The 20,201-nt window shown below is 41.6% G+C and overlaps 1 protein-coding gene across 1 annotated transcript in view; it reads left to right on the top strand.

Annotated features, from left to right (window-relative positions):
• Positions 1–20,201, top strand: part of UNC13C (unc-13 homolog C) — a 398,557-nt gene that overhangs the window by 348,926 nt on the left and 29,430 nt on the right. The window contains exons 29-31 of the mRNA XM_034783191.1: positions 826–882; positions 5,215–5,295; positions 17,227–17,374. Coding sequence (XP_034639082.1) covers positions 826–882; positions 5,215–5,295; positions 17,227–17,374 — 286 coding nt within the window. The remainder of the gene's footprint in view (positions 1–825; positions 883–5,214; positions 5,296–17,226; positions 17,375–20,201) is intronic.

Genomic DNA, 20,201 nt, shown 5'->3' with positions numbered 1-20,201 from the left:
TGCAAAATTTTTCTCTTACCATTCTGGTTGCTAATAAGCAGTGAGAATTTAAGCTGAGTTTATAGATTTGAAAAGTAAAATGTCATTAGTAGGGATACACAGAAACACAAAGACCAGTTTTGAAAATTGAGATCTTCTGGAAAGAAAGGAACGATTGATGAAAAACTGTTCTATTGTCCCATGTAAGTTGAGCTGATTTCTGTCATTTGGCTTTAATGGAAGCCAGTCATCTAGAACCACTCCTTGTTAAGCTGCCAAAAACCACTGGTAATTACAGTTCTTGGGGTAATTGTGCTGCAACAAATGTTTACAGTGCATTGTAGTAGGATTCCAAGCAGATGGTTGTTTAACATAAAGGGGTAGCATAAGCCATCTACATCTTGCCAGGATTTGATTATTACAAAATATTGTTTTGTCTACATATATGCTGTTCAAATATATTTCAACACAATGTTTCTGGTTCAATATAGGGATGCTTGGACTTTATCCAGCTCTCTTTACACAAGTGAATATTTCATAGGAGTCAATAGGAGTTGTGTTTCTCAGGTTTTGCAGGATTGGGACCACTGTACTGTATATTTCCAAATATTTTGCTTTGTCAACTCCATCAAAATATGACTTAATTGGAATTGAAGGTTTTATTTAACTTTTGATCAGCAGAATACTGAAGATAACCAATGTGATAAAGGGCTTTTCTTTAAAAAAAAAAAAAAAAAAAAAAGAGGCAGTCATTTAACAATAGTAATGATGTTGAGATAAAAAGCAAAAGCTTTGTAGTAATGTTGAAAATTCTGTATCTTCAGTTTCAATTTTGTTTGTTTATAGGGGCCCCAGATGATATTTAGTGCTGCTAAAGATCTTGGACAACTGTCGAAGCTGAAGGTAACGTAGGTTAAAATGAATCTATATATGTCCAACTGTAAGGAAAGAGTGGATAAACTGTATGCTTACCCTCTTCTCCTCACTCGTGCTTACTGCCATAACAGGCCCATTGAAGTCAATGGGACAGTTTGTGTGAATAACTGCTCAGCAAAATGAGTAATGGTTTCACAGTCTGTATCTGAATATGCACTGCACTGATCACTAGTTGCTGTCAGGAACATATTCCTCCAAGCTCCATATTGCACAAGTGACCTGGTGTAATATGGGTATTTTAAACCTTCTCCTGAAGCATTTAGCATTGGCCTCTGTCAGTGCAGTATTGGCCTGAGGTTACAGGGCTACATGGATCTATTCCAGCATGGCAATTCGTACTGTGTGTTCCTGTGTATCATACCACAGATCTTCATTGTAACTGTCTATTTTATTAACATGAAATTATCCTACTCCGTGGTTTGCTGCAGAATTAGCTTTAATAGAATTTGTGGACCATTATGTCTGGCTTCCTCCTGGGACCAGCTTTAGGGGAAATAAAAATAGTACATGACCACTTGTAAATTTGTCCTGCTCGCTGTCTACAAAGAATATAATGGTATGTTCTGTGCTTACTTTCTTCTACATTAAAATTCTAGAGCACTCTGTTTCCACAGGCAGTAACTGGTGTTGTCTTCATGGCTCATTTCTAGTATTGACAAGCAGCTCTGGTTAATGGGAAAAGGATTGGGTCTCATAAACTTTGACAGTAAATATAAAAAAATAATTAATCTGTAAACAGTCAGCATAGTTTTGACATCACCATATAAACACTCCTGCAATGTGCACAGAAACATGTGTATGTGTTACCACATACATAATACCATACTCATATATAACAGTGTACGTAGAAAATAGTGTCACAGCAGTGAACCCTATAGTTTTAGTCTCACTTGTATTTATATTACCCTCTGCACAATATATAATGTACCCAACATTCTTTGCTATTACTCAGGTACAAACAGAACAAAAATTGCCCTGTAGTAGTTATTAAACAGAGGCTGTCACAGCAGCTGCGATGCTGCATCCCAACATAAACATGCAAAGCAATATAAATTGACTTTTTTTAAAACACAAGGTCAAATTGTGATTCTGCTCCCTGCAAGGATGCACAAGGGGCCAAGGACACAAGACACCCCTTTCCCACCTCTTGTGCTTCTGTGAATATGACTTGGGAGTTCAGTCACTACTCCTTCACAGTGATCCCATGGATACCAGGTGCCTGATACGAGCATCATGGCCCACATACACCTCTATGCTGGCCTCTAAATCTGTCCAATTCAAAGAATATGAGAATGGCCATACTGGGTCAAACCAATGGTTCATCTAGCTCAGTATCCTCCAACAGTGGCTGGTGCCAGATGCTTCAGAGGGAATGAACAGAACAGGGTAATTATAGAGTGATTCGTCTCCTGTTCTCCAGTCCCAACTTCTGGTAGTCAGAAGTTTAGGGACACCCACATTTTAGGATTGCATCCCTGACCATCTTGGCTAATAACTATTCATGGAACCTATTCTCCATGAATTTATCTAATTCTTTTTTGAACCCAGTTATAGTTTTGGCCTTCATACCATCTCCTGGCAACAAGTTCCACATGTTGACTGTGTGTTGTGTGAAAAAGCACTTTCTTTGTTTTAAACCTGCTGCCTAATAATTTCATTGAGTTTGAGTGTTATGAGAAGGAGTAAATAACACTTCCTTATTCACTTTCTCAACCCTATTCATGATTTTATAGACCTCTATCATAGCCCCCCCTTAGTTGTCTTTTTTTTTAAGCTGAACAGTCCCAGTCTTTTTAATCACTCCTTCATATGGAAGCTGTTCCATACCCCTAATCATTTTTGTTGCTCTTCTCTGTACTTTTTCCAAATCTAACGTATCTTTTTTTGAGAAGGGAGTGACCAGAGTTCCACACAGCATTCAAGATGTGGGCATACCATCCATGGATTTATATAGTGGTACTACAATATTTTCTGTCAGCTTTTTTGACTGCCGCTACATATTGAGCAGCTGTTTACAGAGGACTGTCCACAATGATTCCAAGATCTCTTTCTTGAGTGATAACAGCTAGTTTAGACCCCATCATTTTCTTTGTATAGTTGGGATTATGTTTTCCAATGTGCATCATTTTGCATTTATGACCATTGAATTTCATCTGCCATTTTGTTGCCCAGTGACCCAGTTTTTTGAGATATCTTTGTAACTCTTCACAGCCAGATTTGGACTTAACTATGTTGATTAATTTTGTATCAGCTGCAAACTTTGCCACGTCACTGTTTCCCCCTTTTCCAGATCATTTATGAATATGTTGAACAGAAGTGGTCCCAGTACAGACTCTTGGGGTACCTACCTCACAGTGTGCTGCCTGGCTACTGCACTGTCCCTCCTCACCCCCATAGTACTTCTTGGGGGACAAAGGGACTGAGTGACTCATCAGCAGAGCTTAGTCGAAACTCTGAATTTCCTTTTTGTGGGAAAATTTTGATAATTGTTTTTGTTCTGATTGTAAAAGAAAACAAATATTTTCAAAATTTCCTGTAAAATGGAAATTCTGAAAAATGTAAGTTTTTTGGAAAATTCTAATTTTGAATTTTATTTTATAGGGTTTTTCATTTTTATATGTTTTAATGTTTATGTTATTTCATGATCTGTCAGCGGGAGCAGTGCGTAATAGTTGATGTTCTATTATTACTGTATTTTAAAAATGACTAAGGGCAACTGCTACTTTAGTACTGATTGAAACATCTTTTTTAGATCAAAGTGTCTCCTGTTGTGTTGCAATGAAACAGTTTGACACTGTGATTTTAAAAATAAAATTAGCCTATTTCAACTATATTGTTATATTATGGCATGTCAGTAAACGTAGTGCATATTATGATTACTGACATGTCATAAATGTCATATAATTTAATATAATTTAAAAAAGAAAAAAGATCAAATTCAAAATTTAATTGAGAAGCTAAAACTAAATTTCAAAATTTTCTGAAATAGATTTTTTTCTTATGGGAATTTTGTCAAAATTGACCTCGTTTTATTAAGTATTTCAGTTTTGACAATAATGGCATTTTTCATTAAAAAAAATTCAACCAGTTCTAGCAGTGCACACTTTCAAAGGGATTTGTGTCCCTAAGTCATATTGGCCAGTTGGGGAAATCCCAGTCAAAAGACATAACCTAGCCCTTACTGTACTGCCACAGATTCCATCCATGAGCACAAATCAGTGCGTTACATTAGCAAATTACCCTACCATACCTAAAAACTTTGGCTAGACTCTTCATTTTTTACATGATTTTACATTTGTTTTATTGATGTTCCCCAGCTCTGTACCAACTTGCCATGGTATGGTATCATTCTTGGGCACAGAAACACTCTCTTCTCAGAGAAGTTAAAGCAGAGATAAAAGAACAGAAATGTAGCACTGAACCCATTCTTTGTATTCTCAATATGCAGGTAAATCTTCCTCTTCCAGAGGAATTCAGTGTAAAATTATTGATTCTTTACACATTCAGCTGCCTCCAGGAATAGTACGTGTAAAATGACAATGAGCTCTTACAGCCAGGCCAGCTGCAGTACAAATAAAACATCTTTCTATGTGGGATAAAGTAAAAGGGCAGACTTTTGCCAATGGTTTCCAAAAGGTTGATTGTTTTTCCTCTCTACACAAGTTTTGAACAGCTTAAGAAAGAAGCAGTTTTCTGTTACTCAACTGTGTAGAACATGAAATGCTAACATGAAAAAAAAGCTTCTGAGTTTGGTTTTTATGCCCATCAGTTTCCAGCCAATACCAATACTGGCATTTGAGTTTTGAAGAAATGTGGCAATTTGTGTTTCTTTGATAACAGCCCAATCTGATACAGCAATTAAAATACAGCCTAAGTATATAATGAGCTGTTGATTTCACAAAATATTTTTCAGGAATACAAAACCCTTTTTTCCATTATTTAACTTTCCTTCCAATCAGACTTTTGTTTATGTTTGGGCTTCTGCCAAACACCAATTAACAGTCAAATTTCATTAGTAAAACATGCAATTTTAATGGCATCCACAAGTATTCATCACAATTTATAATGTTTAATCAATTTTCTTTACAGAACAGAGAAACAACTTGTCTTTTCAAAATAATTGGAAAACACTTTACAGATACCCTAGCATAAAATTTCAGTTTTTCTTTTCAATTCTCATTTTCAACAAACAATGGAATGGCTTTGGGCTGTAGTTTATTTTAAAAGAAAGAGTTTTCTTAAAAAGGCAAGAAAAGCAGCAAGACCTTATAATAGCTGCAATATTAACATGTTTTTCAGGACCACGTCACTCGAGAGGAAACTAGAAGTTTGACATTGAGGCAATGTGCAATAATGGAGGTAGCACTAGCTACAATTAAGGTACAGCTGTATATGTCCTGTATGCATATATTGTGTGTCTGAATGAACAAATATATGATTGAAGTGTTTGCAGTATGAGCTAGATGCGAGCTGGCTCCGTGTGGGTTGGGTGTACAATGGTCTGGCGTAAATGTACAAGGGTCATAAAGATCTTTCATAATGTGTTTGGAGAGCACAGACATCATGCAAGGTGGTGCTAGGCTCCAAGGTGGGCTGAACACAAAGCTATGGTCCCCAGGTCCCTCTCCCTTCTCCAAGGAGGTGGCCAACTGTAGGCAGAGAATGCACTGCATCCATTCAAGCGGTAGCCAAGGTTTAGCTCTTTATTATCCTCCCCTGGTGGCCTAGAGTTAGTCTGGCTGAGTCAAATAGGTTGCGCTCTCCCTGTGCTGTAGCATGGCCCATCTATCTTCCTCAAAGCCAGGTTGGGCCTCACAGTCTACCCACAGTCCTGCAAACATAGATGAGAAAGGAAAACACTTCACAGCCTGTTGGAAGTCAAGGCATTTTTTTGTTGTACAACGTACTATTTTATCCACAAATGTCCAATTAAATTTGTCTCTCTACTTTTGTATTCACCCTCTAATTAACTGCCACCTGTACATAATTGGATTTCTTTCAAGGATGCCTTTTAATTATTCTATACAGTGGCCCCTTTTCAGTGAAACCAATCACATCTGTCAGGCAGCTGTTAAGAACACAACTGAATCAATTAATTTTGTGCATGTCCACAATCTACAAGATAATTACTTTAGAAAAATCTGACTGTTACAGTAAATGCTTTTACAAGTGGAGTTTTTTAGGGTAACCAAAATATTGTGCACAAAAAAGCTATTTTTCCTGTAGAAAGATTCTATCCAATCCCTTCATTTTAGCTATCACAATATTAACAGAAGTAGAAATTATTTCATTGGTATACCATTTTAGTATACCTTCCAGAAGAGGGTCTCAGAATGCTTTACAAACATTAAAGACCCCCCTGCCCAAGTAGAAACTAGTATTGTTATCCAGGGGTGAAAGTAACATTAAGCACTTACCGGTACGGGAACCCAGCTCTGGGCCCCCGGAAGGGGCGGGGCCTCGGGCAGAAGGGGTGGAGCTGGGGTCAGCCTCCTCCAGCCAGCCCATCCATGCTACTTGGCCCGTGCAGCCTTGGGCTGCAACGGTGATTTAAAGGGCCCAGGGCTCCAGCCGTTGCCACCGTAGCAGCAGCAGCAGCGGCCGGGAGCCCCGGGGCAGCTGCCCCTTCCCTCTCCCCCGTCGGCGGCCCGGGGAGTGGGGGCAAAAGGGGCAATGATGTTAAAGCGCTGCCGCGGAGGCGCTTTAACATCGGCTGTGTACGGGCTGGTACTGGCGGCCATTTCTTATCGGTTCGCCATACCGGCCCGTACCAGCTTACTTTCACCCCTGTTGTTATCTTTATTTTACAAACAGGTAAATATTAGTGTAACTGAGGTAACTGCTGGATTAAAATGTGGTTGTGGTCAGAAAAGAGACTATTCTATGTAAAATGGCAGTGTATTTCTCAACAGATCTGACCTCTATGTGAATATTTGCTGACTTGCATCACAAAAATCTTGTTGGCCAAGCAAAGCAAGGCCTTACACTCAACTTGATGGTATTTCTGTCTGTCTGTATCAGAGGTCAGCAACCTTTGGCATGCGGCTCGCCAGGGTAAGCACCCTGACAGGCCGGGCCAGTTTGCTTACCTGCCGTGTCCGCAGGTTCGGCCAATCGCAGCTCCCACTGGCTGCGGTTCACCGTCCCAGGCCAATGGGGGTGGCGGGAAGCGGCGGCCAGCACATCCCTCAGCCCACACCACTTCCTGCCACTGCGGCCAGTGGGAGTCGCAATCGGCCGAACCCGCAGTTGTGGCAAGTAAACAAACCGGCCCAGCCCGCCAGGGTGCTTACCCTGGTGAGCCGCATTCCAAAGATTGCCGACCCCTGGTCTGTATATAATGTGATAATGTTTGAATGCCATATCCAGTCAATTTGAACGTTAAGGAAATGTTCTAGGTATCAAGGTGCCGAACCCTATTGATTTTTGTTAACATCAGAAAAATAGAAGGTAGAAATGGAGGACACAAAGAGCTCTGGCATCTGGTTAACAGCTCCAGCAGCTTTAGCTACCTCTGCATCTGTCAGGAGATCAAAAAAAGTTGATGAAAGCTATTAATACCTTCCAACATAACAATACCCCCATCTCAGGTCTGCCTATCATACTAATACAGTTTTAAATTATGGCACTGAATGACTCCCAGATAGAAAGAAATGAAATAAAAATGGTTAGGGGAACAGATGGAAGCCCGCCGGTCTGGAAGACAATGATAAGCAGGGAAGAGAACAGTGGGGAGAAACAGAGCCCTGGCACGAGATAGAGGGGGCACACAGCTACCCTGGAATGGGTGAGAGGATTGCCGGGAGTCTGTGAAATAGCAGTGGGTAGGAAGGTGATGTAGAGGGAATGGAGGAATACATAGTGCCTCTAGTGTGTGCAATGAGCTCAGCCTACAGAAGCAATGAAGTGTGTGACCCTCTAGTATTACTCTTCCTTCTGTTACCCACCCAGAGCTAACAGAGCTATAAGGCAGTGAACCTGTTTGTGTTCTTGCCCTTGTATCACTGGCATAATTATTAACTAAGTGATCACTCCAGAATCTTGATTATTGAAGATGTCAGAGTCCAAAAGAAGCCAGCTTGACTTTTCATTTGAGTTTTCAGAGTTGGCAGTTAGAGAAAACATCTTGTAAATTAAGCACATTTGATTTGAGAGTGACTGATACACAATAATCTTTGAACCCCATGATTCCACTTTTCAAGTCAATTCAGAGTACAGCTACAGTTTAATTATTCTCTACTGCAGTGTTTCCCAAACTTGGCACGCCACTTGTGTAGGGAAAGCCCCTGGTGGGCCCGGACGGTTTGTTTACCTGCCGCATCCGCAGGTCCGGCCGATCGTGGCTCCCACTGGCCGCAGTTCGCTGCTCCTGGCCAATGAGAGCTGCTGGAAGCCACGATCGGCTGGACCTGCGGACGCAGGTAAACATGACGCAGGTAAACAAACCCGCCATGGGCTTTCTCTACACAAGCGGCGTCCCAAGTTTGGGAAACACTGCTCTACTGCATGAAACACTGCTCTACTGCATGAAAATTAATTGTTCGATTCCAATTTTTAAAAAGAGAATCTAGATAACTTACCAATGCCCTAAGTGATCTTCCACATTCATATCCAATACTCTTGACTCTGTTAACCTGATTTTTAGAGGGTTGTATATTATTACAGACTCGCCAATGATCTGACCGGAAGATAATCAGGTTCTTGTCCTGAAATCAGGCACTGCACAAGACAGAAATAAGGCTGCCTTTAAGGACCCCTTCACAAGCACTGGTGTAGGGAGTGTGCCTGGGGGTAAGAGGGAACAGCATGATATGGAGATTCTTGGTGGCTCTGAACATTAAGGCAGCCCTAACTTAGACACGCCCTGGGTCCAGTCTAAATTACACCAGCCCTGTGAACAGCCAAAGATTGGGAAGGCACAAAGCTGCCTTAAAGCCACCTTTCCACCTGAGCTGCGAATACTAAGAGGCATAACACAGAATCTTATCCATTGTATCATTTTCTTGTGTGTCTTTAACCAAGCCCAGTATTCAGATATTATTAGATATAAAGTGGGACAACGTGAAAAGTCCCTTCTCTTGTGAGAAAATTTAAATTACAGTAAAGCATTTAAATGCAGCTGAATCCCTAGGGGAGGATGGTTTGAGAGCTGTTAGCCTTGATAGTGAAGTTTGTTTTCTTAGAAGCTGAGAAAAGGCGGCATGCCTCATCTCAACAGAGCTGTGATTTGATTTTTCTTAGTGGTCTAGGAATGTACTAGCATGTCTGAACTATCAACCATACCCTACATCACTTTTAAATGCAGAAGTAAATAGCTGTACCATGATCTTAGCACAGAGATGACATTAGCCACTTTTATCCAATCCTCCTAGGTAGGTTTGTGAAAGGAAGGAAGTCACTGGAAACATTCAGACTTTATTATATATAGCACAGAGCACTCATGACTCACACCTCCCTATTGTCACCATGGGCCAGATTCTCAGTGGTGCAGGTTGTCAAGTTCCACTGAAGTCCATTTACACCAGCTGAGGCTCTGCCCCTAAATCTCTGGATGCAGAGAAGACCTGTAGGAGGATGGACTGGCTATATCTATTTTATTTACTAAATGGTTTAACGAAGAAGAGGTATTGAGGACCAGTGTGTTCGTCTTGTTTAACAAAGTAACATCTCACCTCTTTGCACATGGAAGAGGTGCCAGACAATGCTGCCCATTGTCATCTATATTGTTTATAATGGATTTGGAACCTCTTGTGGAAGCAATCACAAAATATTTGGAGCATTCTAGCATTGTAGCAAGAGGAGTACTACAAAAGGCTGTGGGGATAATATCATTTTAATGCTAAGTAACCCAGTGGTACCCTTAGCTCAGTTGATGAAAGTCATTAATGACATTTCAGAGATCCTGGGACCTATAATAAATTGGCAGAACCTGTGAAGTTCTTCCCCTTGTATGAATTCTGCCCCAATGTCCTGCTAAATCAATGGAACTTGCAGTAACTATCAAAAGTTAGGAAGTATTAATCCAGTATTCATTTGCAAGCTTATTTCATAAACTGGAGTAAAATAATGGTCTTGTTGCATGATCATTTGTCAGATGTTACTGAACTAGCATGGCACCATAAGTTACCCACTGAGTCAAAACTGTATTTGCAACATGATTTTTCTCAGTCAACAGAATCACAAAGTCTTTTCCAAAATAGAATGCAATTGCCCCAGGGTTGTGCCAAGAGAGTTGTCATTAGAAGATAGAAAAGCTCCTGTGTCCCACTTTTAAACATAACATGGCAGAAATTGCTTAATGAAGACACCTAATTTATAAGATGAATGACAAAAATGAAGAATTTCAGGTGACATGGGGGAATATATACCTTATAGAAAGGCAAACAAGTGCAAGTGAGGGGAACATGAGATTGCTGATGCAATTTCGGGGGAGGAGAGGGTGTTAGCATAGAAGACCTTGGCTTTCATTGTTTTTTACCTGTTTGTCTATGTTTGTTGGGTTTTGTTGATATTGTCATGTGTGGATTTATATAACTTTAAAACCAATATGGGTATTTTTTATACAGACCATTCCCACACTCCCATTTGTTATTGATTCTTTTTAGAGCTAAAAAATGAATTCACCAAACCACCTGCAATTATCATTTAATATATTATATTTGTGTTAACACTTGGAAGAACATCACACTGAAAAATGACCATTCATCTTAAATATAGCATATTATCACTCTCCATATAGTGTATTGTCTGTAGCAACCTTGACAGATATGTTTAGTATTAGGAAAAATGGCTCTCCTGGCTCAATTAAACTGTATATTTCTTTATTATTCATATTTATGCCTTCCTCACACAGAATGAGAATCAGGTTTGCATTCCAAACACTTATGTTATGGAAATAAAGATGGGCTTGATTTCCAGATGTTCATGCCAGCCAGGGAAATGCTTTGCTAGACATACAGCTTGTGGTTTATATGAGCCAGTGAAGCCCTGTTCATCCCTAGCAGAGACTGATGGCCAGCTCCAGATTGTTTTAGCACCATATCATTTACTGTCTCTAAAAATAATGTAGCATAGAGAGAAACATTTTTAAAAGCCTACCTTGGGAATATTATAAGAAAATCAGTTTCAATAAGCCATTGGAACCAGGTTGGAAAATCTATTCACTGCTAAACCTTATTCTGCTCTAGCTTTTGGTCCTCCCAACCAACATAAAAAATGTAGGCAATCTACAACACTATCAGACAAGATTTATTCATGGTGGGGGGGGGGGGTGTTGAGGGCATTTAGTGATGATCAGTTTAATCAGAATGTACTCTGGATTCTATGTCAATATGAAACTTCACTTCATAGACTATTTCAAATCAACTTTGTCTCCTATAAAAATGGAAAGCCAAACAGCAACTGCAATTTAGGAGTTTAGATCCTAGAATAGGACTTCTGTAAAGTCTGCAGCAGGTAAAAAATAACTGCTGTACCTCCCAAAGCCAGGAAACAGTTCTGGGAGTCAAAGTCTAAGTTACTGTCTCAGTTCTGCCCCTGGCTTGTTGTGTAAGCTAGGACAAATCTTGTAACCTCTCACTACCACAGTTTCTGCCTCTGTGAAGCAGGTTTTTTACACTTTACATATGGGTGCTGTGAGGCTTCATTAGTTGAGAGACTAGTTCTTTTGTTGTGCTAGGATAGCTTTGTGCTACTCCAGTGCAACAAAGCTGCCCTAAAGTTAGCATAGCCAGCCCTGGGAGGATTGGCCCTGCATAAGGGGATCCTCAGAGGGAATATAACCATTGTTGTGGCCCTCTACACTAAACTGCTTCCTGCAGCTGAGGTAAGAGGTGGCCAGGAAAGCCCTCTGTACTGGAATTGCTTTCCAAAGGGATGAACCATTTTAAGTGCAACAACTATATATCTATTTCCCAACATATCTTCTATCTAAAACCTTTTTATAAATGATTGTCTCCAGTGCTACCTTCATCATCCCTTTTCTATTATGTTCTTTTCTCCCATGACTCAAGTTTTCCCAAGTTTTGTTCTCCTTCGCCTTCCCACCACACCCCAAATAACTTTTCTCTAACTGTGGTTTTACAACAGATCTCTTTTCCTGTATGTGTATTTCCATTCCAGTACCCTGTAAATTGTTTTTTATAATGTCTCTTGTAGCCCTCTTCTTGCTCACTCCCCTTTCTGTGATTAATATACTTTGTGAAAGGGAAAATTGGTGATCTTTCTTGTAACGATCTAGGAAAAGAGATGTCCCATATATTGGCTACTTTGTTACATTTTGCTGCACGTCTGCTTTCTAAATGCAAACCTAGCATTTACAGGCAAAAATGCACATTCAGAATCACATGCCTGGGCTAGGGTTCTTTCTAGGAATGCTTTTGTTTGCTTTTTACTTAAACTAAGTTTCAGTGCTGTGCTTTAGCAACTAGGATAAGAAGAGTGGGTGATTTTGGTGTGAAGAAATATCATTAGCAATTTTTAGGGCTCACTGATAAGTTGATTAAAAGGCGTAATGGAAACATACGTACACTTTAAAACATCCCAGACAAGGGAAGTTGAGAAGTATGCCACTAACTAATTCATTGGGAATTCACATGATTGCACACTTCCATTGAATTCTTGAGAAAATTAGGGTAATGGAGGCAGCATTACTCCATTGCTGCTGGGTACAGCATGGGTGTACAGCTGTTAGTGAAATGTGTGGTGTTGTTGACTTTTAAAGCAGATTCATAAGGTAGACAGTACCACACTATTCCATGAAACAAACTACAAGGAAACCAGGCCTGTTATTCCCAGAGACCATCTGTGAGAATTGCCAGCCAGGGCCCCTGGCCACTCCACTCTTCTGTTTACCCCCACATTCATCATGGAATGATATATGTAGCTCCAGCTGTGTCCTTTCATGCTGATTCTTTGAACATGGCCAAGTACAAGCAAGCTCTGCTTTTTGGTCTCAGCAAGAAAATTTTCTGAGTAATTGCCAAACTTCACCTGCAACACTAACTTGAAACTACTGCCCTGTTGTAAAAAGGAGCTTAAATGATCAAAGCACATATAAAGCAACTTTTCCATTGACTTTAAGCCTCAGCAGATGTGTGGATGAAGTGGTAGCCAACATGCTGCTGTTTGCATATCTATTTTGCCACAGATAGTTACTACAGAAACTAGAACATAGCAATGGGTTGTATCCCTCAACCAACACTACCTCCCGGGTGTTGAGAGGATGAATTCTCGGTTGGTTAACTCTAGATCTATATCCAAGAGGGCACATGTTGTCTCAAGCTGCCTTCAAGTAGCCCCAATATCCTCCTAAACACTCATTTCTTCTTTGTTTTCCTTCTAATTAACTGTTGCATGAGAGATAATTATCTATGTGGACCTTGATTCCTAGAACTTGAAGGAATGCAAAAAGCTTCTGCAAATTGGTGTTGACGTTGTACAGCATTTACATCTCTTCTCCATGGATGATGTTGGAAACCACCCTCAGTCTAACTTTCCGTTACTCTGCAAATCATTGCCCTGGGTTACACTTAGGAGACAGCTCCTTGTTTGGTGGCCTTCTTCACCTCTAGAAAAGTGGTTCTCAACCAGGGGGTCTTCCAGGGGGTACATTAACTCAGCTAGGTATTTGCCTAGTTTTACAAGAGGCTCCATAAGCACTGGTGAAGTCAGTACAAACTAAAATTTCATACAATGGCTTGTTTATACCACTCTATATACTGAAATATTTATATTCCAATTGATTAATTTTATTATATGGTATAAATGAGAAAGCAAGCAATATTTCAGTAATACTGTGCTGCGACACTCTTGTATTTTTGTCTGATTTTGTAAGCAAGTAGTTTTTAAGTGAGATTAAACATGGGGTATGCAAAACAAATCAGACTCCTGAAAAGGGTACAGTAATATGTAAAGGTTGAAAGCCACTGCTCTAGAACATCCGCCCATCCCGATCTTTGTGAAGCTATCAGAAGAACCCTTGGGGATGAGAATGATTAGTAGAGGTATCACAGAGGGCCTTCAGTATTGGTGATATGTGCAAGGAGGAGAGAATCCTACTTCAATTTTCAAGCCCAGGCTTTTTGGAATTAAAGCAAGGATGGCAATTGGGAAAGAAAATCTTTTTACTTGCAAATGGTATTTTTGATATAGACTCATAGTGGTTTAAGATTGAGCCTTTAGGCACAGTCCTGCATAGAGGTGGCACGAAGCTGCACCACCCCAGGAGGAGAATCAGAAAGGAACTGTGACTCAACATCACAATTCATCCTCTGTCCCTGTCTTTTGAGCTGGAAGTGATAGTAAGTTATTTCCCCTTTTTTGGGCTGCAGCTTACTCTACTTTAGGGGGAATTTATGCTGTGCTCATCCCCTCCTCCCCCCATCCCCTCTTTCCATATCCCAGATGTAATGGATAGCCCTAACACTGTACATGGGAGTGGGGTTTTACTTCCCTGCATGGCCACATTAGGGCTGGTCATAATCTAGCCTTAAGAGACAAAAATAATGAGGAGTCCTTGTGGCACCTTAGAGGCTAACAAATTTATTTGGGCATAAGCTTTTGTGGGCTAAAACCCATTTCATCATATGCATGGAATGGACAATACAGTAAGCAGGTGAAAAAATACAGCACATGAAAAGATGGGAGTTACCTTACCAAGTGGGGAGTCAGTGCTAATGAGGCCAATTCAAATAGGGTGGATGTAGCCTATTCCTAACAGTTGACAAAAAGGTGTGAGTATCAACAGAGGGAAAATAACTTTTTGTAGTGGCCCAACCACTCCCAGTCTGTATTCAGGCCTAATTTGATGGTGTCAAGTTTGCAAATTAATTCCAGTTCTGCAGTTTCTCGTTGAAGTCTGTTTTTGAAGATTTTTTTGTTGAAGAATGGCCACTTTAAAGTCTATTATTGAGTGTCCAGGGAGACTGAAGTGCTTTCCTAGTGGTTTTTGAATGTTACAATTCTTGATGTCTAATTTGTGACCATTTATTCTTTTGCGTAGAGACTGTCCGGTTTGGCCAATGTACATGGTAGAGGGGCATTGCTGGCATGTGATGGCACATATCACATTGGTAGATGTGCAAGTGAATGAGCTCCTGATGGTGTGGCTGATGTGGCTAGGTCCTATGATGGTGTCCCTTGAATAGATATGCGGACAGAGTTGGCAACAGGGTTTGTTGCAGGGATAGGTTCCTGGGTTAGTGTTTTTGTTGTGTGGTGTGTAGTTGCTGGTGAGTATTTGCTTCAGGTTAGGGGGCTGTCTGTAAGCAAGGACTGGCCTGTCTCCCAAGATCTGTGAGAGTGATGGATCGTCCTTCAGGATAGGTTGTAGATCCTTGATGATGCACTGGAGAGGTTTTAATTGGGGGCTGAACATGATAGCTAGTGGCGTTCTGTTACTTTCTTTGTTGGGCCTGTCCCGTAGTGGGTGACTTCTGGGTACCTTTCTGGCGCTGTCTATCTGTTTTTTCACTTCCCCAGTTGGTACTGTAGTTATAAGAACGCTTGATAGAGATCCTGTAGGTGTTTGTCTCTGTCTGAGGGATTGGAGCAAATGCGGTTATATCTTGGAGCTTGGCTATAAACAATGGATCGTGTGATGTGGTCTGGGTGAAAGCTGGAGGCATGTAAGTAAGTATAGCGGTCCGTAGGTTTCTGCTATAGGGTGTTGTTTATGTGACTATCGCTTATTTGCACTGTAGTGTCCAGGAAGTGGATCTCTTGTGTGGACTGGTCTAGGCTGAGGTTGATGGTGGGGTGGAAATTGTTGAAATCCTGGTGGAATTCCTCAAGGACCTTCTTCCCATGGATCCAGATGATGAAGATGTCATCAATGTAGCGCAAGTAGAGGGGGGCACTAGGGAATGAGAGCTGAGGAAGTGTTGTTCTAAGTCATCCATAAAAATGTTGGCATACTATGGGGCCATGCAGGTACCCATAGCATTGCTGCTGACTTAAAGGTATAAATTGTCCCCAAATCTGAAATAGTTGTGGGTGAGGACAAAGTCACAAAGTTCAGCCACCAGGTTTGCCGTGACATTTTCGGGGATACTGTTCCTGATAGCTTGTAGTCCATCTTTGTCTGGAATTTTGGTATAGAGACAATAAACATGGAAACTCACAATGCCAAAGTAGAATAAGACTGGAGGACTAGAAAGCAATCCTAATCCTTCACTGAAGCTCTAGCTAGTTTTTAAATTTGTCACCATATCCAATCCAAGGATTCCCACCATAAATTACACCTTTCTGCCAAACAGTGTCTTAGTACTACATGTCACAGAGTCCCCGGGCGATGCTCTGGAACTGTTCCCCACAGTCAGGACTCTGGGGAGCCTCCTCTCTCAGAGCAGACTGTCTTCAGGGCAAGAAGCTCACATGGCTTCACCTTCCAGGGTCTGATCTTGGAGCATTCAGCATCCTCTGCCACTCCATGTGCTTCCCACAGTGAGTCCGCCCAGGCGGGGTCCTGGAGGAGCCACAGGGTCCTGCACCCCCACTTTGCAATCAGACGTGACTCTTAGCCAGCCAGTAAAACAGAGGTTTATTAGATGACAGGAACATAGTCTAAAACAGAGCTTGTAGGTACAGAGAACAGGACCCCTCAGCCAGGTCCATTTTGAGGGGGCAGCGAGCCAGACAACCCCATCTGCACTCACTCCCTGTTCCCAGCCAGCTCCAAACTGAAACTCTCCAGCCCCTCTTCTCTGGCCCCTGTCTCTTTCCCGGGCTAGGAGATCACCTGATCTCTTTGTTCTCGAACACCTTTAGCTATCACTCCCCGGCCATTAGTTACCAGGAGACAGAGTGTTGGCCATTTATGCACACTGGCCTTTATCCCACCACCTAGAGACTTAAGAAATGCATAGGGGAAACTGAGGCACCCCCTACAGTATTCAGAGGAAACATTAAGAATAGTCCCACTTCGTCACACTATACTTGGACAGATTTCTACCACACCAAGCATGCTGTCAAAAGAAATTTGTTTCTGTAGTTGCACTGTAAACCCTAGTTTTGAGATGGCTGTAACTACATGAACAGAAAAACCCCACACATTTAACTACTTTTGAGTCTTATACATTTTAAGAGGGATTAAAATAACACTTAAGTGTTTTGTTTGGGGGGGGGGGGAACCACACAAAAACTATAATGTGGACAATAACAACTATTCCCAAAAATACAAATTGTAAATTTTAAGCACTGCATTAATCAATTTTATTTTAGATATTGCTATATAAACATCAGGTCTTACCTAGAGATTTTTATCAGATAATTTACTTCTCTCAATGCCTTACTCATGTTTTTCTTTTTTAGCAATACTTTCATGCTGGAGGAAATGGGCTGAAAAAGAATTTCTTGGAGAAGAGCCCAGATCTACAGTCTCTGAGATATGCTCTTAGCCTTTATACACAAACTACTGATGCTTTGATAAAAAAATTTATAGCAACTCAAACTTCTCAAAGTAAGTGACTTGTTCATTGGGGCTGGAAATGTAGCAAAGATGATTTTAACATTTTAAATGCATATTTTGCTATCGACAGATGCTAATAATAACAGTCAAAACATATTATGAAGTTTTAATGATTATGGTCTTGAGGCAGCATTTCATGTTAAGTATCTTACTCGCCAAACGGTCCAATTGATTTCAGTTTGACTACTCAGAGTAAAGCACTGTTCCATGCAAATAACGCTGGCAGAGTCTGCCCATGTTAATAAAAATTCAATCTCAACAATAAGTAAACCCAGGTGGATAATAGAGTCTATGGTACATACAGATCTACCTAGGCAAACAATACAAGGAGCTGTATACACTCAAGTGTGTGAGATTACACTATGGGCCAGGTCCTCAACTGGTATACATCAGCAAGTCAGTGCAGCTAAGCTCAATTACACTAGCTGAAGCTCGGACCCTAAAGTTATGCATACACACTGACAGAGCTAGGTGTTCAGCCTTTACTCGTGTGGGAAAGTGCTTACTCACATGCATAGTCCTATTGAAATCAGTGTCATCAATGATGTCTGCGGATCACTACAAGAATTGCAAGGTGGCTAAAGAACTGGCTGAAGAGAAGGCACCTTCTGGTCTCCTTGCAGGGAAGAGGGTGATATGAGTTATATGGTAGAAATGCTGTAACCCTGCACTGGAAATTACAAGGTTTCCAGCCATCAGAGGGGTATGGTTTTGGAATAGTCTCCCAATAAGAGTTGTAGGAGCAAACAACTTAATTAGCTTTCAGAGAGAGCTGGAGAAACTTGTAGGTCCAATTGGATGATGGGGTTGCTTGTGATGGGGGGTGGGGATCACTTTCAGTGTGTCTTATGTTCCTGAAAGCTCATGCTTCAGGGCATCACCCAGCCCCCTGCAAGGGTCAGGCAAGGATTCCCCGTTATGTATCCTGGAGGGGATGGTCTCTTTCCTCTGAAGCATCAGAGATGGCCATGGCTAGGGATTGAACACAGGATAGGGAAGGGACAGTGCTCTGAGATCAGGGCCGGCTCTGGGTTTTTTGCCGCCACAAGCAAAAAGAAAAAAAAACTTCCGGGAGCGCAACTGTCGAAGCAAAAAAAAAAAAGGTGTCTGGAATGCCGCCCCTGAAATTGTGCCACCCAAGCACGTGCTTGGTTTGCTGGTACCTAGAGCCGGCCCTATCTGAGATGGCACCAGGTGCTTGGCCGGCTGGTTTTTGCTCACATACTCAAGGTTTAACTGATTGCCCTGTGTGAGGTCTGGGAGGAATTTTCTGCCAGGTCCGACTGGCAGTGACTTTGGATGGGGGTTGCCTTCCCCTGCAATGGGTGAATGAGGTCAGGATATCTATTTCACTTAATTTCCCTTCCACTGCAGGGGCCACAGGCAGTCGTGCACCTCAGTTTTCCCTCATCTCTCTCTGTGGCACGTAATAGTCTAGTCTTCTTTGGGCTGTAATACTTTGGTTTAATTTTGGTGGTTGGGTTTAATGTGCAGATGCTGGAGGCTTGTGATATATAGGAAGTCAAACCACATCATCTGGTGGTCCCTTCTGGCCTTAAAGTCTGTGAGTGCTCACCAGCAGGAGTAAGGGCTACACAACTTAGCCCATAGTGTATATACCATTACTGGGGAGAGGGACCCACTATGTCATATTTTGGCAGCTATAGAGAGTCACAACACAAGGAGCTAAAGATTATTGGCTGTAAATACCTCTCAAATAGGATATGCTACATACTATTTTCTTTGTATCTGAGAATAATGAAGTGTGGCTCTTGCACATAACCTAGTGATTTCACAGTCTGACATACATGATGACTTTTCCATAAAGTGCACACTTCAGCCCTGATTGCAAGTACCCTAATATCCCCATTCCTGGCCTCCCCAGAGAAGAGCACTCAAAAGGGATCTACCAACATTTGCAAGAGGCCTCAACCAAAACCTTGGACCTGGGCAATTTCAGACCCAGAGGTAAAAAGCATGGGCAGGGCTTGCCTCTGTCTTTGGCTCAAATGGGCTCCCATTGAAAACAATGGGAGTTTGTGATTGACTTACATAGGAGCAGGGCAAGGCTTACACATGGTTCCTCGTTTTTATGTAGGTTTTTCTGCCACATCCAGCACCTGTAATAGCTGGGTGGCTTTCAGAGTGAAAGGCATTTTTTCTTTCCCTTGTGATGATTTTTAACCATGACAAGCTAAAATCATGTCAGATCATTTTTAAACATCTCCATATGACCATGTCAAATCTCTAATATTGACAGTCAAATTAAAGCAGAGAACAGAATAAAAGTTTATGAGCTAGGTTACACTGCTCTAGCACTTTGTCTTACACTGCTACAGGAGTATAAAGTGACCTTTGTGTAAGTGAGAATCAGTCCTTCTATGTTTAAGGTATGGTTCTATCCAGTGAAGAGTAACAAGTATTTGAGAGGACATTTTCAAACAATGAAAGGGCTCTACACGAGTTCCTGCTACTTTCAAAGGGTGCTATCACCTATTAGGAATTGTTCACAAAGCCATTGTTCTGAAAGCTATAAAACAGGGGTCGGCAACGTTCGGCACACGGCTCACCAGGGTAAGCACCCTGGTGGGCCGGGCCAGTTTTATTTACCTGCTGACGCGGCAGGTTCGGCCGATCGCGGCTCCCACTGGCCGCGGTTCGCCGTCCCGGGCCAATGGGGAGGGCGAGAAGCCGCGGCCAGCACATCGCTCGCCCGTGCTGCTTCCCGCCGCCCTCATTGGCCCAGGACGGCAAACCGCGGCCAGTGGGGGCCGCGATCGGCCGAACCTGCCGCGTCAGCAGGTAAATAAAACTGGCC

This window comes from Trachemys scripta, chromosome 10 (assembly GCF_013100865.1).
Source record: "Trachemys scripta elegans isolate TJP31775 chromosome 10, CAS_Tse_1.0, whole genome shotgun sequence".
NCBI lineage: Eukaryota > Metazoa > Chordata > Testudines > Emydidae > Trachemys > Trachemys scripta.
The sequence above is the reverse complement of the archived record's forward strand: the minus strand, read 5'-3'. Positions and strand labels throughout refer to the sequence as shown.